We start from the raw sequence: 25,545 nt of genomic DNA on the forward strand, positions 1-25,545 counted from the left end.
GTGAGGAAGGGACATTTCCACAGCAGGCTGGGGCTGTGAAATGAAAGAGCAGGAGCCTCCTTCCTGCCCGGATATCTGCTGAGGGAAACAACAGGTTGGGGAATAAATATCGGCACTTCTCCCCTCGGGGACTCCCCGGTGCCGTGCCCAGTGCAGCCCCGCAGGTGGACGCTGCCTGGGAGAGGGAAGATTCCCAGCAGCGCTGGATTAGGGCTGGATTTTATCTTTTTTGGTTTTTTTTTTTTCTCCCCTGAATGGAAAAAGCCGTGTTCGCACGGAAACCCATCGCTTTGTGCGGCCCTGAAAGGCAGGAGCATCCCAGAGGCACCCGAAAATCTCCTGGCTCTCCGCTCAGCATTGCAAAAAGGTTTAGAAAATTAAAAATAAAGCGTGGAGGGCGCGCCTGTGGAGTGCGGGGCTCCGATGGGCAGTGGGAGCTGCGGGATGAGGAGAATCCCCGGGAATGCTCCGAGCCCCGGGTCCGGGGTGGGGATGAATCCCCGGGGATGCTCCGAGCCCCGGGTCCGGGTGGGGATGAATCCCCAGGGATGCTCCGGGGTCCGGGGCCGCAGCCGTGCATCCCCGGCGGGGTGGGGATGAATCCCCGGGGATGCTCCGAGCCCCGGGCCCGGGGTGGGGATGAATCCCCGGGGCGGAGCCGCCGCAGCCGCGGGGAGCGCAGGGCCCCGCCGGGCGGGAGGAAAGTAGGTCGTGGCTGCGCTGGCATGGCCGCCCCGTCCTACATATGGAAATCGGGGCTATTTCTGGCCGCTCCTGCCGGGCTCGGCCGTGTCCCCGGGCACGGCCCCGCTGCCGGCCCTGCGGATGCTCCGGGGATGGAGCTGCGGGGCTGCTCCCCGGGGATTCCTGCCCGTGACACCTTTGCCCCTCTCCTGGCGGGGGTGATTCCGTCCTGTGCATCCCACTCGGCTTCCCAGGGCTTGTGGCGGGGTTAATTCCTCATGGAAAAACCCTTTTCCAGCTGCGCTTTTCCAGGCTCCTCAGTCCATCCCGGGCAGGGCTGGGGCTCCCTCCAAGGCTTCCCCCCAAACCCAGCCCTGGGTTGCTCCCATCCCCTCCAGGCTGGGCTCCAGCTGGAAATCCTGGATTTGGCAGCATCTTAATCAACCTCGCTTTGCATTTCCATGACAACGGCGAGGAAGGTGGGCAGGAACTCCTTCCTGTTGCACACACAGGAGCTGGCAAACACCGGGTCCTGCTGCTGGGGCAAAAAGCACCTCCCTGGGTGGGATGATCCTCATGAAACGTCAGGAGCACAGGGAAAAGGGCTGCTTGGTGTTTTCCCCGGTTTTGAGTCCTGCCTGTGGGGAGGGGGAGCCGGTGTTGATCCAAATCTGCCTGTGAGAGTCTCGAATATTCCTGATTAATCATTCTTAGGGTTCATTAGCTGTGGTTCAGCACCAGAACAGGTCCTGGAGGGTCTCCAGTAATGGGACTGATGCCGTTTCAGGGGCAGCCAGGTGAGGGTTGGCTTTAGGGCAGTGACAGCTCTGTCCTTGGCCTGGACACATCACCCCCACATTCCCGGGCTTTAATGTGTTTGTGGGAGCTGGGAATGGCTTGGAGCCCCAGGAGGGGCTGAGGGAGCTGGGAAGGGGCTCAGCCTGGAGCAGAGGAGGCTCAGGGGGCCCTTGTGGCTCTGCACAGCTCCTGCCAGGAGGGCACAGCCGGGGGGTCGGGCTGTGCTCCAGGAACAGGGACAGGAGCAGAGGGAACGGCCTCAGGCTGGGCCAGGGCAGGCTCAGGGTGGGCACCAGGGAAAATTCCCTCGTGGAAAAGTTTGTCAGGCCCTGGCACAGCTGCCCAGGGAGTGGTGGAGTCCCCGTCCCCGGAAATATTTGAAGAATGTGACACTCGGGGCAGGGGTGAGTGGTGACAGCCCCGTGCTGGGTTAATGGTTCAACACCAGGGTCCGAGGGGATTTTCCAGCATCACTGGGGTTTTCCAACACCAGTGATTCCAGAATCCCGTTGATGTGTGACCTTGCTGGGCCTGGATCATCCCTGCATCCCTCAAAATGAGAGAAAAACCTCTTTACAGCCTCATGTGCAAAGCCTTTGAGGTGGATTTGGGGCTGGGACGATGCCTTTGGGGGAAATCCCCCCTTCTTGGGGGACCCAGTGGGGATTTCCAGGCTGGTCCACCCGGAGCAGTTCAGGGAGAATATTCCCACATGTGGGACTGGTGGGGTTTGCACAGAGCACCCCAAAAGCTGCTAAAGCAGAGGGCACCCCCAGCTCTGTGGGCCTGCTGCCCACTCTCCCTGCAGGGACAGGGCACGGCCCCTCTGCCGGCTCCGGGCCCCCTTTCCATGCTGGAAATTCCCCCAAATCGTGCCAATCCTTTTGCTCCTGGAACTCGGGGCTGGGGGTGGTCCCGGGTGCCCCCAAACTGCAGCACGGGGAGGGGCTGGGGAAACTGAGGCAGCGGCTGCGAGGGACAGGAGCCGTCGGGGAGCAAGGATTTGGGGAAAGGAGAATGACTGTAGGGCTGGAGGGTGTTCCCTCCGGGAAATCTGCCCCCGGCACCCTCCTCTCCTTTCCCAGCCCATCCCTGGGGAGCTCAGCCTTTCCCTCGCCCCCTTAATGACCACAATTAAGCCGATCCCAGCAAATGAAGTGGCGCTTAAGGAGCCAAATAAAACGGGAAATACCCCACGATTGCTTTCTGTGGTCGTTAAGAAGCTTTTTACTCCCGCAGCCGCTTCTCCTGCGGTGTCAGGGGAGCGTCCCCTGGCACAGTGACAGAGCCTCTGCTCCCCAAAGCCGCCCCCAGCTCCCACAGGACTCCTTTGGGACCGATCCCAGTTTTCCCCCGGTGCCTTTAGGGGAAAAGCGGTCCCGGTGCATCCAGCAGTGGGACAGTCCCCCCGGGCTGTGTCCCCACGGAGGAGGTGGCTTTGTGCCCGCGGGGAGGAGGTGACACCGCGGTGACCCCCGAGCAGGGGATTTGTGCCTCCCGAGTCACCGCGGGAAAGCAGAGGAGGTGTTGGGGCCGGCTCGTGCACCCGGGCTGTGTCCCCGGGCTGTGTCCCTGTGTCCCCGGGCTGTGTCCCCCTGTCCCTGGGCTGTGTCCCCGGGCTGTGTCCCTGGGCTGTGTCCCCCTGTCCCTGGGCTGTGTCCCCCTGTCCCTGGGCTGTGTCCCCGGGCTGTATCCCCGGGCTATGTCCCCGTGTCCCCGTGTCCCCAGACCGCCCCTGTTGCTCCTCCCGGGTCTGGGGGCCGAGTCCCGGCTGTTCCCCACGGGAACGCTCCGGGGAACAGCGGCTTTGGAGCGTTCCCGGTGCCGGCTGCACCGGGGCTGTTTCCCCGGGCCCGGAGGCGTTTCCAGCTGAAACCTTTCCTTCCACAAACACCATGAGATCATTTTCCTCTCCCCGGCGCACAATGCGCCATTGTCCTGCCCCTTCCACTGGAAATCGAGCCGGGAATGTGAGCCCCAGCGCCCTGATCCCTTCCCCAGCGCCGAAGGAGCCGGGATGGGGCTCCTCAAACATCCCAGAGCCTTTTCCGAAAGGGTTTTGTCCTGAAAGAAGCCCTGGGAGATCTGTGGGATCGAGGGCCTGCGGGATCCTGCCGGGAACCAGGGGGCTGGGAGGGCCGGGGCTGCTGTAAAAACCGGGAATTGCTCTTTTCCTCGCTTTTCATTGTTCAGGGGCACTTATCGGAGCGGGCAGGAGCCGGCGGGATCGGCTCAGGGCGGGAGCTGGGAGTGGCAGGAATGAGACCTCAGGGCCGAGGGTAGGGGGACAAAAATGTCGTGTTTTTGTGGAGCTGTGGAATGATGGAATGGTTTGGGTTGGAAGGGAGATTTAAACCTCATCCAGTGCCACCCCTGCCATGGCAGGGACAGCTCCCACTGTGCCAGGGCTCCAGCCTGGCCTTGGGCACTGCCAGGGCTCCAGGGGCAGCCACAGCTGCTCTGGGCACCCTGGCACAGCCCAAACCTCTCGAACCAGGCCTTGCCAGGCTACAAACCCCCTGTGGCAAATGGCACTGGGGGCACCTGGAACCAGCCAGGAAATCATTCTTTCCTTTCCTTTCTCCATTTGCTGCAATGGGCTTTGGTGCTGGTTTCCATCCTTGATTCAGGAATGGGAATGCCAGAGTGCTTTGGGTGGGAAGGGATCTTCAATGGCAGCTCATTGCAGCCCAGGGACAGCTCCCACTGTGCCAGGTGCTGCCAGCCCCAGTGCCCAGCCTGGCCTTGGGCACTGCCAGGCTCCAGGGGCAGCCACAGCTGCTCTGGCAATTCCAGCCCAGCCCCTGCCCACCCTGCCAGGGAACAATTCCCAATTGCCAAGATCCCATCCAGCCCTGCCCTCGGGCACTGGCAGCCATTCCCTGGGAACGGAGCTCCTGCCCCTGCGCTCAGCTGGATCCCAGGGAAGGTTGCCCTGGCTGGACATTGTCGCTGGTGCCACCGCGGCTCTGGTGGCTCCGTGTGGCCGCTGTCGCCGTCTGAGCGGTGCCGTAATTCCCGGTAATCCCCGGAGCGGCTCCGGCCTCACCTGGGGCCGGCGCTCACCGGAGGGTCAGAGCGGGCAGGGCCGGCGCCACAATCGGATTAGGGAGGATAAACCGAGGGGACAGAGGGACAGAGGGACAGGGGGATAGGAGGGAGAGGGGGACAGAGGGATGGGGGGAACAGGAGGGGCTCGGGGACGGGGATGGAAGGACAGAAGGACAGGGGGACAGGAGGGACAGAGCAACAGGGAGGAACAGGATAGACAGAGGAACAGGGGGACACAGGGACAGAGGGGCAGAGGGAGAGAGGGACAAAAGGGACAGAGGGACAGGGGACAGGAGGGACAGAGGGACGGGAGGGATGGGGGGACAAAGGGACAGGGGGACAGGGAGACAGAGGAACGGGGGAGAGGAAGGACAGGGGGACAGAGGGACAGAGGGACAGAGGGACAGAGGGACAGGGGGACAGAAGGGCAGACAGACAGAGGTTGTAGGAGGGACAGAGGGAGCTGCTGGCACCTGCGGGTGGGCACTGAGCCATGGGGGTGGCCATCAGAGGCTGGGTGGCCCAGGTGACAGCGCTGTCACCCTGGGACAGGGTGGCCTTTGCCCTCTCAGGACATTCCCGGTTTGTCGGGGCTGCTGATGGTGGCACTGGGGCTGTTCTGGGGTGGGGGAGCTCCGTGCACGTCACGGGGGTCGGGGCATTTCTGCTCTCCCTGGGTAAACCTTGAGCTCCCTGGGCCACCTCACCCCTGGCATCCAGCGAGAGGAATTTCCTGGAGGGCTTCCCTGAGAGCTTTTCCTGGAGGATTTTTCTGTAAGGTTTTCCTGTGGAGTTTTCCTGTAGGATTTTCCTGTAGGATTTTCCTATAGGGTTTTCCTGTAGTGTTTTCCTGCAGGGTTTTCCTGGAGAATTTTCCTGTAGGGTTTTCCTGGAGAATTTTCCTGGAAGTTTTTCCTGGAGGATTTTCCTGTAAGATTTTCCTGTAGGGTTTTCCTGGAAGATTTCCCTGTAGGGTTTTCCTGTAGGATTTCCCTGTAGGGTTTTCCTGTAGGGTTTTCCTGTAGGGTTTCAGGACACTGCCCCATGGACGTTATGCAGACAGGGAGCAGCACCCCGAGGGGGATGTGAGGGGGATGTGTTCCCTGTTCCACAGCCGGGTCCTGGTGGGGTTTTGGGGCCAGAACCATCAGCCCTTTTCCAGCCTTCCTACTCCAGGGTTGGGCTGGGAGCCCAAATCCACGTTTTGAGTGCAGCCCAGTGTAAAACCCTTCATTTGGGATAATTGCAGGTAAGTGTAGGGCACAAAAAAAGCACTTTATTTTGGGTACTGTGAGGTGGGCACAGGGCACAGCACCTCCTCCACCCCAAAAAGGGGCAGCTCTGTGCCCTGGGCACTGTCCTGCCCCATGTCCCTGTGTCCCTGTGCCTCCCCCATCCCGGGATCGATGTCCCCTCTGAAATCCGGGAATGCCACCAGCCCAGAGCCCGCGATAGGAGCTGCTAAAAATAGGGGATTTATGCACAAACACATGGACTGTGCTGTTTGGGATGTGGGCAGGAGGGGAGGCAGGGCAGGGCTGGGGTGAGCTCCAGCTCTGGGTGCAGGGCGGATGTTTTTGGGGCGCTGGTGTTTGTAGGGAAGAGCAGAGGAGACCCCTGCTCCTTCCAGAGGTGATTCCTGATGAAGCTGCTGAAGAGGGGGCACAGCCCCCCAGGATTGGCCCTGTGACTCAGTTTCCCCCTGAGTACAAAGGGGCGGCACTGAGGGTTAGAGATTCCTGGGAAAAGCAGGAATTTCTGTCACATTGCTTGGATGGGGATTGGTCACCCCCTCCAGCGGATCTCCCGTGTCCATCCCACGGGGAATTCCAGCATTTCAACCTCTTAGGGTTTTATTACACCCTAAAAATCCACCAAAAGCAGTCTCGAGGTTTCCTGTGCCTCTCCCACAGGGAGTTTCAGCATTTCAGCTTCTCCAGGTTTTATTATACCCAAAAATTCACCAAAGGCAGAGCCCTGAGTTTTCCTGTGCCTCTCCCAGGGGAATTTCAGCATTTCAGCCTCCCCAGGTAAATCCTGTTGTATTACACCCTAAAAATTCTGTTGTATGACACCCTGAAAATCCACCAAAAACAGAGTCTCAAGCTTTCCTGTGCCTCTCCCGTAGGGAATTCTCAACATTTCAGCCTCCTCGGGTTTTATTACGCCCTAAAAATCCACCAAAGGCAGAGCCCCGAGGTTTTCTGTGCCTCTCCCACAGGGAATTTCAGCATTTCAGCCTCCCCAGGTAAATCCTGTTGTATTATGCCCTAAAAATCCACCAAAGGCAGAGCCCTGAGTTTTCCTGTGCCTCTCCCAGGGGAATTCCAGCATTTCAGCCTCTCCAGGTTTTATTACGCCCTAAAAATCCACCAAAAGCAGTCTCGAGGTTTCCTGTGCCTCTCCCACAGGGAATTTCAGCATTTCAGCCTCCCCAGGTAAATCCTGTTGTATTACACCCTAAAATCCACCAAAGGCAGAGCCCCGAGGTTTCCTGTGCCTCTCCCACAGGGAATTTCAGCATTTCAGCTTCTCCAGGTTTTATTACACCCTAAAAATCCACCAGAAGCAGAGCCTCGAGGTTTTCTGTGCCTCTACCATGGGGAATTTCAGCATTTCAGCCTCCCCAGGTAAATGCTGTGTATTACACCCTAAAACTCGGTGAAACTCGAGCCGCGGTGTTTGCTGCGCCCTCCCCCGGCCTGGGCAGGGCTCTGGCTAATCCCTCCCTGGCACATCCCTAATCCTCGCCCGGGCCGAGCCGGGCAGGGCCCAAACCCCGCTGGGGTGGGCGGGGAGCGGTGCCAGCCCCGCTGCCAGGGCTGGAAGTGGCACCAGCAGGAGGAAAATCTCCTGGATTTGGAGAGCCTGGATTGCCGGAGTGTGACGGTGTTCGCAGGGGTCCGAGGATGAGGGAAGAGACGAGGATCTGACTCCACGTTTCAGAAGGCTGATTTATTATTTTATGATATATATTGCAATAAAACTATACTAAAAGAATAGAAGAAAGGATTTCATCAGAAGGCCAGCTAAGAATAGAAAAAGAAAGAATGATAACAAAGGTTTGTGGCTCAGCTCTCTGTCCGAGCCAGCTGGGCTGTGATTGGCCATTAATTAGAAACAACCAACATGGGCCAATCACAGATGCACCTGTTGCATTCCACAGCAGCAGATAATCAATGTTTACATTTTGTTCCTGAGGCCTCTCAGCTCCTCAGGAGGAAAAGTCCTAAGGAAAGGATTTTCCATAAAAGATGTCTGTGACACCGGAGCACCCCCTAAGCCTGGGGCAGCCCAGCGTCCCTCTCTGGGAGCTGCAGGGACAATCCGGGGGTGTCCCCGGGGGTGGGGCTGCGGCACCTCCAGGTCCCCCCAGCCTGTCCCAGTCTGGGTTTTCAGCCTGGAATTTGGGGCTGGGTGCTCAGGGAGGGCCGGGCTGTGGTTTGGGGTTTGATGGCCATTGCCAGGGGACAGCAGCGTCCCAGGGGCTGGGGACATTCCCGGAGCTCCAGGAGCGTTCAGACCCCACTCCAGGGATGCCCAGGGTGGATTTTGGGGTGTCTGGGCAGCACCAGGGTTGGACTGGATGATCCTTAGGGCTCCCCCCAGCTCAGGATATTCTGTGATTCCATGAGTTCCTGTTGGAGCATCCCAAAAGCTCAGCTCATCTTCCCTGCACACCCCGCTGTTCCCACAGGCCCCGGGGAGCCCAGCCCAGCCCAGCAGCCCCTTCAGCCTGGGCTGGGCTCTTCCCTTTGCCCACAAACCACATCCCACAGCTTTTCCAGCATCATTCCTCATCATGTCAGCTCCCACAGTTTATGGGAATATTTTAGGTGAAACCACCACCAGCCCTGCAAACCACCCAGGAGAAAGAGGCAGATTTTTAACCTAAATTCTCCCTTTTTCCTGATTTTCCTTTTTAAATGAAGCAGCAGCTGGGTGAGCTGGGAGCTGGCTGCTCCTCTGCTGAGCAGCAATCCGTGCTGCTGGACGTTTTTCTGTGCAGAATCGTGGCAGCCGGAGGATTTGAGGAGGCTGCCAGGGAGAGTTTGGATCTTTTATTAGAGCAGCTGATACGGTTGGGGAAAAAAAGCTCCAAAGCAGATCAGCTTTTGGGCTCACCAGTCCTTATTCAGGTCCTAAATAGAAACAGCTCAGTCAGATCCCTGGGTTTATTTTAATCAATTTTACATCTGAAAACACAAAAAAAAAAAAAAGAAAAGAAAACCAACTGGTGAGCTGAAAGCTTTCCCCCTTCTTTCTCTGGTGGTTTTTTCTGCTTTTTTATTTTGGATTTGTTTTTCTGAGAGCCTCGTGTGTGGTGCTTGGCAGAGCTGCTGCCTCAGGCACGGCCCTGGCACCCCCAGACACCCCAAATTTGGGCTTTTGTCCCCCCTCCAGGAGAGGCTGTGTGAGATGGAGGCCAGGACAGCTGGATCTGCTCCCAGATCATTCCATTCTCCAGGAAAACACTGCCCAGCTGCTTTTGGGGCTCGTTTCTCCCCCCTGGATGTCAGGGATGCTCCCAATCCCACATGGGGCTGTCCCTGAGCCCCAGGGCCCTGTGGGGTCAGTTCTGTGGCCCTGAGTCATTCCCAGGATTGATCCATCCCTGGGGAAGGGACATCAGCCCCCTGAGCACTGCCTCCAGCCCTGGAGATCCCCCGTCCCTGGGAAACATTGGGAAATTGGGAATATGGACCCTCCTGAGAGCCCTGGGCTCTTGGAAAAGTGAAAGGGGCAGAAATCCCTCTGCTGCCCCATTTCCAATCCCGGGAATGTGACAAAGGAATGACAGAAATGTGGTGGGACAAGGCCTTGATCCATCCCCTGTGTCCATCCCACCAACCCAGGCTGCCTTTGCTTGTTGAGAAAATGCTGGAATTTGTCACTGCTGGGCACCCCTGCTCTGCCTTGGTTTCCCTCTCTCTTGCCAACATGGGGAGGTTTTTCCCTTCCATGGGAGGAGTTTTATCCCTTCCATCAGCAATCCTTTGGGATGAGGAGATGGAGGGAGCTGGGAATGTGAGGGGCATTTCCCTCTGGACCAGCTCTGCTCCGCTCTGCCCTCCTGCTGCATCACCCCATGGAATCACAGAATTCTGGGATTATTTGGGTTGGAAGGGACTTTAAATTCCATCCCATCCCATCCCATCCCATCCCATCCCATCCCATCCCATCCCATCCCATCCCATCCCATCCCATCCCATCCCACCCGTGCCATGGCAGAGACAGCTCCCACTGTCCCAGGCTGCTCCAAGACCCATCCAACTTTGCTTTGTTGGGACTTCCAGGGATCCAGGGCGGCCAAAGCTGCTCTTGTTATTCCCAGAATTCCCAGAATCTCTGGGTTGGAAGAGACCTTCAAGCTCATTGCGTCCAACCCAGCCCCAACAGCTCAACTCAACCCTGGCACCCAGTGCCACATCCAGGCTTTGTTAAACACACCCAGGGATGGGGACTCCACCACCTCCCCGGGCAGAACATTCCAGAACTTTATCACCCTTTCTGTAAAAATCCTTTTCCTGATATCCAACCTGTATTTCCCTTGGGGCAGCTCGGGGCTGTGTGCCCTGGGTCTGTCAGTGCCTGGAGACAGAGCCCAGCCCCAGCTGAGCACAGGCACCTTTCAGGGGCTGCAGAGTGATGGGGGCAGCCCTGAGTCTCCTTTTCTGCAGGCTGAGCACCCCCAGCTCCCTCAGGGGTTCCTCACAGGGTTTGTTGTTGGCGATGGAGAGAGACAGGGAGATGGATTCAGTGATCAGAATCTGATTTTACTGTGGGATACACTCAGGTATTGTGGTATTTGCAGGGGTCCCCAGGACGAGGTGAGAGATGAGTCAATCTGACTCCATGTTCTCAGAAGGCCAATTTATTATTTTATGATATTATATTATAGTAAAGAATGCTATACTAAAACTATACTAAAGAATAGAGAAAGGACACACAGAAGGTTACCAAAGACTAATGATGAAAACTCGTGACTGACTCCTCAGAGTCCGACACAGCTGGATGGTGATTGGTCATTAAGTAAAAACAATTCACAAGAAACCAATCAAACAATCACCTGGTTTGTAAACCATCTCCAGCCACATTCCAAAGCAGCAAAACAGGGAGAAGCAAGTGAGACATTGTTTTTTCTCTGAGGCTTCTCATCTTCCCAGGAGAAGAAACCCTGGCAAAGGGGTTTTTCAGAAAATACGGCAGTGACAAGGTGCTCTTATAGGGAGGCTGGTAATGTGTACTGCAGTGATCAGGTTAAAACCACACACACAGACTTATGCATATTAAAACATCTCTTTCTTGCAGAGTTAATGGGGTTTTCTTTTTCTGGTAAATCCATCTGATTGAATCTTCTTGCAATCCAGGTCTAATTTTCAAAGTTCCGTTTGCTTTTGCCAAGGCTTCCTGTTATCAAATCTCTTCTGTCAGCCAGGTCCAAAGTCTGTCATCTGTCTTGTGTTCCCCAACATTCCATCAGTTTGTGTTCCCAGCCCCTCTCCAGCCTCGTTGCCCCCTCTGGATGCGCTCCAGCCCCTCAATGTCCTCCCCAGAGTGAGGGCCCAGAGCTGGACACAGCAGTCAGGGTGTGCCCTCACCGGTGCCGAGCACAGGGGCACAATGAAATCCCTGTGTGGGAAAGCAGGCAGCCCCAACAAAGGGGAGAAATGATGCATCTGAGTCCATGGATATCAGAAAGCTAATTAATTACTTTATTATACTATATTATTATATATATATATATACACACTATATTCTATCTATATGTATATACTATATTATTCTATACTATATTCCACTACATCCAAACTGAACCTGCACAAGCGCCCAACTCACCTGCCCTGCCCAGCATCTCGTGACCATCAGTGACAGTCCCCACACACCTGGATCCAATGGGTCAGTGAATCACAGCACTCACAGCAGAATCCAATCACCAATTCCCTTCGGGTAAACAATCTTCCACAATGCATTCCATTTGTGAACAAGAGGAACAGCAACTGAGATAAGAATTGTTTTTATTTTCTCTGAGGTTCAGAGAATGTGAATCCAAGAAAATCCTTGGGAAGTTGTGCTTTGCTTTTCTCTGTGAGGGGAAATGTGGCCACACCATTCCTGCTCCAGGCCAGGAGCCCTTGGCCTGCCTGGCCCCCAGGGCGCTGCTGGCTCCTGTCCATCCCACTGTCCATCGGTGTCCCCTGGTCCCTTTCTGCCCGGGCACTGCCCAGCCCAGCCCAGCCCCTTTCCCTGAGCCCAGGGCAGAATTCCATGGCAGGAGAAGGGAAGGCTCTCTGGGAATGGGGAGGGATCCCGGGGTGGATCCTGAGATGGATCCTGAGATGGATCTTGGGAGGGATCATGGGATGGATCCTGGGAATGGGGATGGATCCTGAGATGGATCCTGGGATGGATATTGGGAGGGATCATGGGGTGGATCCTGGGAATGGGGATGGATCCTGAGATGGATCCCGAATTGGATCCCGGATGGATCCTGAGAGGGATCCTGGGATGGATCCTGGGATAGATCCTAAGGGGGATCCCAAGATGGATCCCAAGATGGATCCTAGGATGGATCCTGAGATGGATCCTGGGGTGGAACCTGAGTTGGATCCTGGGATGGATCATGGGAGGGATCCTGAGATGGATCCTGGGATGGATCTTGGGAACAGGGATGGATCCTGAGATGGATCTTGGGATGGAACCTGGGAATGGGGATGGATCCTGAGGTGGATCCTGGGAATAGGGATGGATCCTGGAATGGACCCTGGGATGGATCCCCAAGGCTTTGGGGCTGACACCTGGAGTCGTTTCCCGCTCTTCCCCTGTCTGCCAGGGGTGGGAACGCCACTGCCCCACCAGATCTGTGTGTGGGAAGCGCGTTTGTAAAGGATTGTTAAAATGTGATGGAATTTGGAAAAGCTGAGGAAACCAACACCCGTGGAATTACCCTTGGGAAGGAGGGGTGGGAGCAGCTCCTCCAGCTCTGCCCCTGTGAGTGCTTCAGCGGTTTTTTTGTAGGATTTTTTGTGGTTTTTTTTTTTTTTTGTTTTTGTTTGTTTTTTTGTGTGGTTTTGTTTAGGGTTTTTTGTGGGGTTTTAGGGACAAACTGGACTAACAGAGCAGTGGTGGAATGAGAACTAACTTTTTGGTGTTCCTTTTTTGTAGGTTTTTATGTGGGGAGTATTTTTTGTGGTCTTATTTTGGTTTTGGTGGTTTTTGGTGAGGTTTTGTTTTGTTTTGTGTTGGATTATGTTTTCTTTTAATTTAGAGATGGAGTAATTGAGAGGCGTTTTATTTTATTTTATTTTATTTTATTTTATTTTATTTTATTTTATTTTATTTTATTTTATTTTATTTTATTTTATTTTATTTTATTTTTACTTTTTTTACCTGAACGCCTTATTCCATGGCATTTCCAAATCAGCATTTCTTATCTCAAGCTTTGCATACAAATGCACAAGAGCCTTCTGTCAGGCTTTGAGAATTTTTTACAAATTCATTTCTCACAGATTTGGTTTGGTTTTTGTTTGTTTGTTTTTATTTGCTTTTTTGTTTTATTTGTTTTGTTTGTTTGGGTTTTTTAATGTTATTTGCTTTGTTTGGGTTTTTTTTTTGGTTTTTTGTGGGATGTTTTTGGGTTGTTTGGTCATTTTAAACCCCTGGCAGCAGCAAACTCGGAGAGCTCCATAAATATTTGATCAAATCCTTCCAGCACCGCCACCATCCCACAGAAAACCTGGAAACATTTCCCACCCCATCCCAAAATCCCCCAAATCCCCCCCATTTCGCAACAGGAACAGCAGGATCATGGTGTGGGATTGTTCTTCCCTCATTTCTGGGGCTGGGAGCTGCAGCTCTTTTATTTTCTGGGTAAGCTGAGCCCAGCAGGGCCGGGATTGGAAACCGGAGCTGGGCCAGGCTCAGGTCAGGGCTCAGCTGATCCCAGACTTCTCCTTTCAGCTGGAAACCTGAGCGGGATCCCTCGGGAATCACAAAAATAACAGAAAAACCAGGCTCCTGGTGGCAAAAAATGGGGGAAAAAGTGGTGGAAAATGGGGGAAAAAGTTGTGGAAAAGGGGCAAAAATTGATGGAAAATAGAAAAACAATGGTGGAAACGAGGCAAAAAGTGGTGGGAAAAGGGGAAAATGGTGGAAAAGGAGAAAAAAGTGGTGGAAAAGGGGCACAAAATGATGAAAAATGAGAAGAGGTGGAAAGGAGGCAAAAAGTGGTAGAAAAAGGGAAAGAAGTGGTGAAAAGGAGGAAAAAAGTGGTGGAAAGGGACAGAAATTGGTGGAAATGGAGGGGGGACTTGGTGGAAAAAGGAGAAAAAGTGGTGGAAAATGGGCAAGAGATTCTCGCTTCCCCTGAATTAAATTTAAGACCAAAAAAAGGAAAAGGATGAAAAAATACGGATGAAAATGTGGCTGTTGTTTTTCATAGGGTTTTTTAGTGGATTTTTGTTGCTGTTGTTGTTTTTTGTGGGTTTTGTCTTTTTTTTTTATTTTTGAGTTATTTTTTGTTGATTTTGCTTTTTGGGGTTTTTTTGTGGTTTTCTTTTAGGTTTTTTGTAGGGCTTTGGGGTTTTTTCATTTTCGTTTTGAGGTTTTTTTGTGACTTTTTTTGTTTTGTGTGAGGTTTTTTGTTTTGTGTTTTTTTGTTTGTTTGGCTTTTGAGTTTTTTGTTTGCTTATTTATTTCTTCTTAATGATTTGTTTGGTTTTAAATTTCATTTGCATTTGCATTTACCCCCAGTTTTTGTGCTGAAGGCGAGGTGAGGCCACTAACGGAGGGTTGATTCCATTTCCAGCTGAACAATTCCAGCTCAGGGCAGATAAATCTGAGTTTAAGGTTCTTTGAGCGCTGACCAGAAAGAGAAAATTCCATTTTTTCCCCTTAATTTGAGCTCTGGGAGGAGTGGGAAACACCAACCAGCTCCTGAGCATCTCTGCAGGGTGGATTTTGCAGCTGGAAAATGTGGATTAAAGGAATTTTGTGCTGCTGGGACGCGGAGAAAGCGGGAATTGCAAGGAGGGAGGGAGAGGGGTTGGGTTTCCCCCGCTCGGGGGAGAACAAGGGCAGCACTGTCCGAGGCACCAAACCAGCCCCGAGCTGGGATTTCCTCCCCTTTTCCTGCTGTGGGGTGGGAAGGGAAAACTGAGCCTGGAGAAAGGATTTTTCCATGGAACTCGAAAATTGTGATGGAAAAGAGGCAAAAAGTGGGGGAAATGAGGGGAAAAGTGGTGGAAATGGGGCAAAAAGTGACAGAAAATGGGCAAAAAGCGACAGCTAACTTGAAAAAAAATGGTGGAAAAGGGGCAAACATTGGTGGGAAATGGGGAAAATGGTGGAAAGGTGAAAAAGTGATGGAAAATGGGGAAAATGGTGGAAAATGGGAAAAATGGTGGAAAAGGGGCAAACATTGGTGGAAAATGGGCAAAAAGAAGCTTCTTCCCAATGTTTCCCTCCCCATTTTTCCTGCTATGGGGTTGGAAGGGAAAACTGAGAAAACTGAGCCTGGAGAAAGAATTTTTCCATGGAACTCCTGGGTATTGGTGCTTCCTTGGCTGTTGGAGGGTAAAAACCGGATTCTGTTGGCAAAAATGGTGGAAAGAAGGGAAAAAATGGTGGAAATGGGAGGAAAAAATGATGGAAAAGGGACAAAAATGGTGGAAAAGGGGCAAAAAGTGGTGGAAAATGGGGAAGAAGTGGTGGAAATGGACAAAAATGGTGGAAAGCGGAGAGGGGTGGAAAGGGGCAAAAAGTGAAGGAAACTGGGCAAAAATGGTGGAAAAGGGGCAAAAAGTGATTGGAAAATGGGAAAAATGTTGAAAAACAGGGAAACTGGTAGAAATGGGCAAAAAGAAGCTCCTTCCCAATGTTTTCTTTCCCCCTTTTCCTGCTGCTGGGGTGGAAAGGGAAAACTGAGCCTGGAGAAAGGATTTTTCCATGGAACTCCTGGATGTTGGTGTTTCCTCAGCTGTTGAAGAGAAAAAAGAGAATTCTGTAGGCAAAAAGTGGTGGAAATGGGAGGAAAAAGGTGATGGAAAAGGGGCAAAAATGGTGGAAAAGGGGCAAAAAGTGGTGGAAAATGGGAAAAATGGTGGAAATGGGAGGAAAAAGGTAATGGAAAAGGGGCAAAAAGTGATGGAAATGGACAAAAATGGTGGAAAGCGGAGCATGGTGGAAAGGGGCAAAAATGGTGGGAAACAGGTAAAAAGTGATGGGAAATGGGAAAAATGGTGGAAATGGGAAAAAAGCAGTGGGAAATGGGAAAAAAATATTGAAAAACAGGGAAACTGGTTGAAATGGGCAAAAAGAAGCTCCTTCCCAATGTTTTCCTTCCCTTTTTTCCTGCTGTGGGGTGGGAAGGGAAAACTGAGCCTGGAGAAAGGATTTTTCCATGGAACTCCTGGGTTTTGGGGTTTTCTTGGCTATTGGAGGGGAAAAATGGGATCCTGTTGGCAAAAACGGTGGAAAAGAGGGAAAAAGTGACAGAAAATGGGAAAAATTATGAGAAAAGGGCAAAAAGGTGGTGGGGAATGAGGAAAAAAATGTTGGAAATGAGAGGAAAATAGTGGTGGAAATATGGGGCAAAAAGTGACAAAAACCATGAAAAATGGTGGAAAAGGGGCAAACATTGGTGGCAAGGTGAAAAAGTGATGAAAATGGGAAAAATGGTGGAAAATGGGGGAAAAATAGTGGAAAAGGGGCAACCATTTGTTGAAATGGGCAAAAAGAAGCTCCTTCCCAATGTTTTCCTTCCCCTTTTTCTGCTGCTGGGGTTGGAAGAGAAAACTGAGCCTGGGGAGGATTTTTCCATGGAACTCCTGGGTTTTCTCAGCTGCTGGAGGGAAAAAACCGCATTGTGTTGGCAAAAATGGCGGAAATGGGTAAAAAGTGGTGGAAAAGGGCAAAAAAGTGGTGGAAAAGGGCAAAAAAAGTGGTGGAAAAGGGGTGAAAATGGTGGAAAATTGCAAAAAGTGGTGGAAATGGGGAAAAATGGTGGAAAATAGGAAAAAATGATGGAAAGGGGCAAAAAGGGGTGGAAAAGAGGCAAAACTGGTTCAAAGGGGCAAAAACGATGGAAAGGTGAAAAAGTAGTGGAAAATGGGCAAAAAGAGGTGGGAAATGGCAAAAAGTGGTGGAAGATAAGAAAAAATGGTGGAAAGGGGCAAAAAGTGGTGGAAGTGAGGGGGGAAAAAGTGGTTGAAAGGAGCAAAAAGTGACGGAAAATGGGCAAAAATGGTGGAAAATGGTAAAAAATGGTAGAAAAGGGGGGAAATGATGGAAAGATGAAAAAGTGGTGAAAAATGGGCAAAAAGATGTGGGAAATGGCAAAAAGCGGTGGGAAATAGGAAAAAAATGGTGGAAAGGGGCAAAAATGGTGGAAAATAGGTAAAAAGTGACAGAAAATGGGCAAAAAGTGGTGGAGAAATGATGCAGCCAGTGCAAAAAGTGGCTGAAAATGGGCAAAAAGTGGCTGAAAATGGGCAAAAAGTGGTGAAAAAGGGGGAAAAAATCTCCTTCCCAATGTGAGGCTGAGCAAGAGAATATTTCCTGTCCCTCGGAAGCACCGGGGTGCCCCGGAGTGACCCCGGCTCTGTAATCAGCCCAACCATCTGCTGGGAGATTTGGGTGCTCCCAGGAGCTGCAGCTGTCACCAAACCGCTCCCGGATCCCAGCAGGGCTCGCGCTGCTGGATTTGGGAGCCTGGAATTCCAGGGATCCATCCCAGGGGATCAGCAGTGCCTTGGGGATGCAGAAAAACATCCAAATGTTGATTTTCACCTTCCTGCGCTGGGCAACGGGCAGGGGGCAGTGAACGAAAAATGTCCTGAAAATGGGAATAATTTATTCAGGTCACCAAAATCCTCTCAGGGATAATTTTGGGATTAATTAGGAGACAGGAGGCTGCTCCCCAGCAAGTGCTTCCCCACAGCTCATCCTCCTCAGGTTCCTTTTTATGGGAAAATATTTTGTTTTTCTTTTTCTGAGTGTGCAAATATTCCCATGGAGCTCATCAGGTGTGGCTGAAAAGTTGTGGAATTTTGGGTTTTTTTGGTTTCTGGTTTTGAGGCTTTCAGGTGCAAATTTCTGAGGTTTTCTTCCCGCTCAGGAGGGCTGAGAATGAGATTTTTTGTCTCCTTGCTGGGAAGAGCCACAAGGTTCTGGAGACTGAAAATTGATAATTTTTCATTTTCCTGGGATGGAAAATGAAAAATAAACATTAAAAATAAAGGGAAAATTGCAGAAAAAGAAACATTAAAAAAAGGAAGCAGGTGCATATCCAACCCCAGGAATATCTGGGGGAAAGGGAAAACAGGGAAATGTGGATGAGACGTGGATGTCCCTATTAAAAAGTGTCCCCAGCACCCCTGGAATGGGAGAGGAGCCACTCCCTATTCCTGGATTATTTGCACATCTTTTGCAGGCAGGTAAACTGAGGCACATGGGGGTTTCTTTTTCTCCCTGGGCACATGTGCTCCCTCGGCACTCTGAATTTAAAAAAAAATCAATTAAAAAACCCATCAAAGCCCTTTTTTCTTGGCCAAACTCCCTCTCCTTGGGTAGGGAGCACAGGAGCAGATCCCTCGGACCCTGGAGGAGCTGGAAGGGAAAGAGGGAATGAGGGAATCCCTGCATGGAACCAGCACCACCCTGGAGCATCAGGGTTTAACAGGCAGTGTCCATCCCTGTGCCAAGCGCTGCAGGAAGGAAATAAATGGGCAGACATAAAGAAATTCCTATTTTGGAGCTCTCTGGGAGGCTGAGGGAGCTCTGGAATGCGCCTTGGTGGAGGTGAGAAAAGCCCAGGACAGTTGTGCACGTTAAGCTGCAATAGGATTATGGAGCAGAGCAAATTAAAACAATTCCCTAATGAGGAGGAGGGGGATTCCAGCTGGGATGGAGGCTGGGAGAGCGGGAAGGAAGGAATGGAAGGAACAGGGGCAGGGATGGATGGAAGAGGGGCTGGAATGGGGCAGGAATGGATGAAATGGGCAGGAATTGGTGGAACAGGGGCAGGGATGGATGGAACAGGGTCTGGGATGGGGCAGGGATGGATGGAGGAGGGAATGGAATGGAATGGAATGGAATGGAATGGAATGGAATGGAATGGAATGGAACAGGGGCAGGACTGGATGGAGCTGGGGCAGGAAAGGATGGAACAGGGGCAGGAATGGGGCAGGGATGGATGGAACAGGGAATGGAATGGATGGACCTGGGGCAGGGATGGATGGACAAGGGGCAGGAATAGGGCAGGGACGGCAGGAACAGGGGCAGGAATGGGGCAGGGATGGATGGAACAGGAACAGGAATGGATGGAACTGGGCAGGAATGGCACAGGAATGGATGGCACAGGGGCAGGAATAGGTGGAGCTGGTATTCCCTGAGGGATGATGAAACTCGGGAGCATCCATGTCCTTTTTTGGGATGTGCCTGGCTCCTCTCATTGGCAGTGGAGAATCCACACAATTCCAGGATAATTGCAGCTCCTCCATCAACATTAATGATTATTTTCCTTGCAGAAAATGAGTGGCCAATTAAATCCAAATGCGCTGGGCTTTGGGCAGCTCTTAATTGGGGTTTTAATTAACCTGAGGAACAATGAAGGGACACAAAACAAGGGGCTGGTGCTGGCTGAGCTCATGTCACTTCTTGGGAGTGGAATCTCCACTGGGATGAGCACCCACACCCCTTTTCCAACATGCTGCATCCCAAATTCCAGCCCATCCTCCTGGGCTCTGCCTTGGGGATCTCCATCCCGAGCATCTCTGGTGGTCCCCAGTCCCATGGTGGTCCCCAATCCCATGGTGGTCCCCAATCCCACCGTGGTCCCCAATCCCATGGTGGTCTTTTCCCAGGTTCCTGCCCAGAGCAGCTTTCCAAAAGGTTTATTTTTATCTCCCAGTCTTGGATCAGGGAGTGGAAATTCAGTGATGTTTTGGAGTGGGAAAAGAATAGTGGAGTTTTTTAAACTTCAGGAACGATGTTTTCATTCCAGCTTTTTGTGGAGCTTGTATTATTCCAGCTGTTTATAGTATCCCTAAATTACTTGCTGGGATGAGTTATTGAGGTTTTCAGTATAAAACACCAGAAAAGGACTTTTGAGGAGTGATTAATTGAAAATATCCCATAGAAAATATTCAAAGAATCAACATTTCCCCTGTGATATATTCTCAGCATGGAAGTATTTTCCTGGAGAAAGAATCTTCCCGCTCCTGATGGATTTCTGCCCTGGCTGTGTCATTCCAAGCTTTCCAAAGTGCCCAGATCTGCCATTTCCCTGGGAAGAACAACCTGGGGTGCTCCTGATCCATTGGCTCCATCCACCTTGTCCTGTCCCAGTGCCCCAGTGGCACTCAGAGCTGCTGGAATGGGATTTGGGATTCCCAGAGCTTCTCCAGATTTGGGATTCCCAGAGCTTCTCTGGATTTGGGATTCCCAGAGCTTCTCTGGATTGGGGGTTCCCAGAGCTTCTCCGGATTTGGGATTCCCAGAGCTTCTCCAGATTTGAGATTCCCAGAGTTTGTCTGGATTTGGGATTCCCAGGGTTTCTCTGGATCTGGGATTCCCAGAGCTTCTCCAGGTTTAGGCTTCCCAGAGCTCCTCTGGATTTGGGATTCCCAGAGTTTCTCTGGATTTGGGATTCCCAGAGCTTCTCCAGATTTGGGATTCCCAGAGTTTCTCTGGATCTGGGATTCCCAGAGCTTCTAAGGATTTGGGATTCCCAGAGCTTCTCTGGGGCTGGAATCCAAACAAGCATAGAGATTTTGGGTTTTTGGTTTTGCTGTTCATTTTGGAAGTGGGATGGGCAGGAATGGGATGCAGAGATGAGAACCTGGGCATGGCACCAAGGGATGGGGATCTGTGGGATGTGAAATGGATCCTCGTGGGATGGGAAATGGATGCTCGTGTCACCTGCACAGCCCTGTCCCATTTTCACTCTGATTCCATCTTCCTTTCCCTCTTTCCCCTTTGGGATGTGGACCTGGCTGCTTCCCTGTGTCCCTGCTGCTGCTCTGCTTTTCCTGCCTTGGCCCCAACCCACATCCCAGATATTCCAGAGGCTGCTGGATGGACACAGGGATTCCTATCATGGAATAAAATCCCCTCCATCCCCAGCTCTCCCTTCCCAGTCTTCTCACAGCAGGAACCTCCTCATCTCCAACCACTTGTGGTCCTGGGCTGTGGGATGGGTGGGCTCCTCAGGATGCCTGGCTGGACCTGGACTGGGCTCCTTGGAATTCTGTGTTTTCCTGGGATTCATCACTCTGGAGCTGCCTGTGGATGCTGCCAGGGAACCTGGCCAGGAAAGGACTTGGCCGCCTGGCCTTGCCCCCTCAGCCAGAGATCCAAGCACAGCCCAAACCTGGCTCCCAGCTCCTCAGGGACATTCCAGAGCCAGATCCTGATTTCCTTTCTGATTCCCTCAAGGAAAGAACTCCTGAGGTTCTGCCTGCAGCTGGGAGGGCTGGGAACACCCACGGGCTGGGGTGTCCCTGTCACCTCCCACCTGCAGCAGATCCCTCGCAGTCAGAGCTCCTGGAGCTGGGGGTGCTGCTCCCACCTTCCCCAGAATCCATGGAATTCAACCAGGATTCTCCCCATCGGGAGAGCTCCCCCAGGAGCTGGAGGTGCCTCCTCTCCCCCGCTCCCCCGACCCCATTTCACTGCCCCCCGCGGGAAGGAGCCTCCATCCCTGGGTTGGGCTGCAGGACACCACCCATGGCTCCGGCGGGATGCGTCGCCACGGAGGAGGCGTTGCCATGGCGACCGTTGCCGTGGCGATGGCGACTGGCGCAGCAGGGCCCGAGAGCATCCCAGGGAGGTTCCCAGCCTCTCCCGGTGCTTGGAGATGGATTGATCGCCCAGGTTGCCCTCCCCCCGAGGCCAAACACTCAGCACTGAGAGGTTTTACTACGGCAGCGTGCTTTGGGATCTGTTTTGGGGCAGATTTGGGGAGTTTAAATCCCATGGACTGGAAAAGCACTAAATAATAAAACAGCCTGCCTGGGGAAGGAGGGATGTACAGGGAATTTGGGAAGCTCCAAACCAGGTGCTCCCCGTCCCCTGGGATGTGTTCAGAGATGCCAAGGAGTCTGTAGGAACATCCTTGTCCCACACCAGATGACAGAGGGTGCCTTCTGTGCCTTGGTTTCCACCTCTTTTAAGCCCCCAAATCCTCTGTTTCTGCAAAAGCCCTTCCAGTGGAAAATGCCCTAAATAATAAAATTCCCCGACCCTCCCTGCCTGGAGAAGAAGGGATGTACAGGGAATTTAGGAAACTCCAAACCAGGCACTCCCTGTCCTCCAGGATGTGTCAGAGCTGCAGAGGGTTCTGCAGGACCATCTTTGTACTCTGAAGGTGACAGGAGGGTCCCTTCTGTGCCCTGCATTTTCAAGCCCCCAAATCCCCTGGAGATTTGCCCCTGGGGGACTGAGCGAGACCCTTTAGCCCAGATTTACGTTTCTCACCTGTAAAATGGTGTCACCAGGCTGCCAAGGCGAGAGGAGAGGGAGGGGGTGACACTGCCCATGTGGGGTGGTGGCACAGCCAGTGGAGAGGGGCTGAAGCCTCCCTGACCCCCTGCTCAGCTCGGATGCTGCCAGGCCAAGGGCTCCGAGCCCTCCCTGGCTTTCCAAGGCTCTGTGGGGGCTTTGGGTGGGATTTGTGCTGCTGGGGCATGCTGTGAGCCTGTCCCTTGTCCCTTGGCTGCCGTTCCCCGCCAGCCCAGCCAAGCATGGAAGGGGGCAGGGAGTGTCTGGGTGGGAATCACCACCTGCCCATCCCCCTTTTCAGGTGGAGAAGGATCCTCTGGGATGGGCTGGGGGTTGTGTTTCTTATCCGAGCCCGATGTAATGCCCATGTCAGTGCTGAGATCCAAGCCCTTTGTGTCTGGCGCTTATTTGGGGTCATTCAGAGCACAATGAGGGAGCTTTCAGTGAAATGTGACTTTCTGGCCCTGCCCTGGAGTCTGCTCTTCATCAGGGCTTGTTTTTATAGCAGCAGAGCTGTGACCTTTGGGGACCCTGGGGGAGCGGGAACGGGGCCGTTGTTTGGGGTCTGGCCGATGCCAGAGCCGGGTCCTGGCCTCCAGTGACGGCTCATGGGACACAGGGATGTGACAGGAGCAGTTCCCTGGCTGCAGGACAGTCCTGGGCACAGCCAGCTCCTCCCGGGCACACGGAAACCTTCCCACTCCTTGTCCAGAAGTGATGCAGCCCCCCAGGGCAGCCTCATCCCACCACCTGCAGCAGCTCTGCCGTGATCCCGGGTTGAATTTCCCTAACGAGGCAGCTCTGAGCTGGGGAAGGAACCCCTGCCAAGAGCTGTCAGCTGGGCAGTTGGAATTGCAGGGATGGGAGCTGCTGGCCCTCAGCTGGAGCTGTCTAATAAATGGCATCCTGGTGCCACTGGGGCAGGGGGTGACAGGAGTGACAGAGGGAACAGAGGCAGGGCAGCAGCGCATTGGGATTTCCTCCCTGCCCCAAGGGACTCTCTGCCTGGCCCAGCTTTGGATTGGGCACCTGGAGAGGGCTGCTGGAGGCACCTGAAATGCTGAGAGCCTGTCCCTTGTCCCAGCCACCGGGGGGACGGATTCGGATGGGGACATGGCTGGTGTGGCACCCCCAGCCCTCAGCTGGCACGGGATCCGTGCCATGGAAAAGGTTTTCTCTCTGGAGCAGCAGCTCCATCCCTCCTGCCACCATCCCAGGGATCAGGGGCTGCAGACGGATCTGGCACATCCAAGGGTCCCTCCAGCCATGGGCTGACCCCATGGAGCCCACTGGGGCAGGGATAAAGTCTGGAGGAAGTTTCTCTTTTGGGACAAATCCAGGCAGTTGAGGCTTGGCTTAGGGGCAGAGATGGACTGGGAATGGAGGTGGAATGGATTGGGAATGGGGGCTGGGATGGATTGGGAATGGGGGCTGAATGGATTGGGAATGGGGGTGGAATGGATTGGGAATGGGGGCTGGGATGGATTGGGAATGGGGGCTGTGATGGATGGGGAGGGGGAGCTGTGATGGATGGGGAGGCAGCCCCAGGTCAGGAGGTGGGAGCTGCTGTCCTGAGTGATTTGTGGTTTCCTGGGCTGGCAAACTCTGCCTTCCCTCCCCTCCATCCCAGTCAGACAGTGGGAGCAGCCCCTCATTCTGGGGGGAGCAGCCCCAGGAGCAGCCCCTTGTTCCTGGGGGAGCAGTCCCTCATTCCTGGGGGAGCAGCCCCTCATTCCTGGGACGATCAGTCCCTCATTCCCAGAGGGAGCAGCCCCTCATTCCTGGGGCGATCAGTCCCTCATTCCCAGAGGGAGCAGCCCCAGGAGCAGCCCCTCGTTCCCGGGGAGGGGGAGCCAGGCACAGCCCAGGGCACGCAGAGCATTAACGATCCCAACAGCACTAAATCCAAATAAACCCCGACTGCTCCCAAGATTTATGGCACAAGCCTGACCTCAAACCGTCTGGGCTGCAGCTGGGAGGGGGCTACGTCAGCACCTTGGGAATGGAGTGGGGAGGGGGCTTCTTTGGGAACAATATCCCAGTGTTCCAAATGTCCCTGTGCACCAGGAAAACCTGGAGACTGTTCCCAAGCCTTCAGGTCTTTGTGGAGCTTGGCTGGGGCTGTGATGCAGGTGGGGTCCCCCCAGGTCTGGTCCTGCCTGTGCGGCTGCTGTGGGGTTTGTGCTGGTGCTGGCTGGGGCTTGTTTGGGTTTAGGGAAGGTGGATGGATGGATGATGGATGGATGGATGGATGGATGGATGGATGGATGGATGGATGGATGGATGGATGGATGGATGGATGGATGGATGGATGGATGGATGGATGGATGGATGGAGGATGGATGGAGGGATGGATGGATGGACGGATGGATGGATGGATGGATGGATGGATGGATGGATGGATGGATGGATGGATGGAGGGATGGATGGGATGGATGGATGTATTGGATGATGATGATGATGGATGGATGGATGGATGGATGGATGGATGGATGGATGGATGGATGGAGGATGGATGATGGATGGATGGATGGATGGATGGATGGATGGATGGAGGGACGGATGGATGGATGGATGGATGGATGGATGGATGGAGGATGGATGGATGACGGATGGATGGAGGGATAGGTGGATGCATGGATGCACAGATGGCTGTTGGACAGATGGGAGATGCTGAGCCAAGCTGGGATTTCCATCCCCCTTTCCTGCTCCAAGCCCAGAGCCAGGAGTCTGGAATGGCCTCATCTGGTTCCAATTTCAGGAGGAACAAAGGGAGCGGGGCCATGTGGCTCCCATCAGGGAGAGGCTCTGCAGGTCACGTAGGGAGAATCCCACCCTCGGGAACGGGGATGGGCTGGGGAGCACCAGGCTCTCCTCATTTCTTGGGCAGCCTTGATACTTTTGGTGTAAAAACATCAAAAGTCAAATGAGAGTGATTCCCAATGTTTCTTCCTGCACCCCTCAATTCTTGGCATTTTTCCTTGCTTTCCCATCAGTTCTGGTGACCTGTCTCCAGATACTTTTGGGCTGTGCAATTCCCAAATCCCTGAGGATTTGTTCTGCTGGATCACAAATTCCAGCGAGCTGCTGGTGAGGGAGTGTTGGAATCCAGGATGGCACAACTGGGGGGCAAAGGCTGAATATTCCCAGAGATTTGGGAAGCCCGTGGGGTGCTAGGGACCAGCAGGATACATCCAGTGGCTGCTGGGGAGAGCTGGAACAGATCCAGTCAGACACAGCTCAGAAACTTAAAAGCTCAACTCCCTCTGCCCTTCCCGAGCTGCTGGATTCTCTCTCCTGGTGGGAGAAGGGATGTGGGGACAAAACGCGAGTCAGGTCCCAAATTTCTCTGCCTGACTGTTCAAGCTCCAAGCTGCAGCGAAAACAAAGAAACCCCGAGCTGTTTTCGGGAGGTAAAAGGCTCCGAGAGAGACAGGGACCCTTCAAGGCCTTGATTTGAAACTGAAGCTCGAACCTGGCTCGTTACATCTTGAAACATCCGATGCGATC

The 25,545-nt window shown here is 53.3% G+C and overlaps 1 protein-coding gene across 1 annotated transcript in view; it reads left to right on the forward strand.

Moving 5' to 3' along the window:
* Window positions 1-25,545, forward strand: part of SDC3 (syndecan 3) — a 50,900-nt gene that overhangs the window by 13,665 nt on the left and 11,690 nt on the right. Inside the window, exon 2 of the mRNA XM_030964371.1 lies at window positions 25,032-25,125. Within this exon, the coding sequence (XP_030820231.1) occupies window positions 25,032-25,125 (94 nt within the window). The remainder of the gene's footprint in view (window positions 1-25,031; window positions 25,126-25,545) is intronic.

The sequence above is a fragment of the Camarhynchus parvulus genome, chromosome 23, assembly GCF_901933205.1.
Source record: "Camarhynchus parvulus chromosome 23, STF_HiC, whole genome shotgun sequence".
Taxonomy (NCBI): Eukaryota; Metazoa; Chordata; class Aves; order Passeriformes; family Thraupidae; genus Camarhynchus; species Camarhynchus parvulus.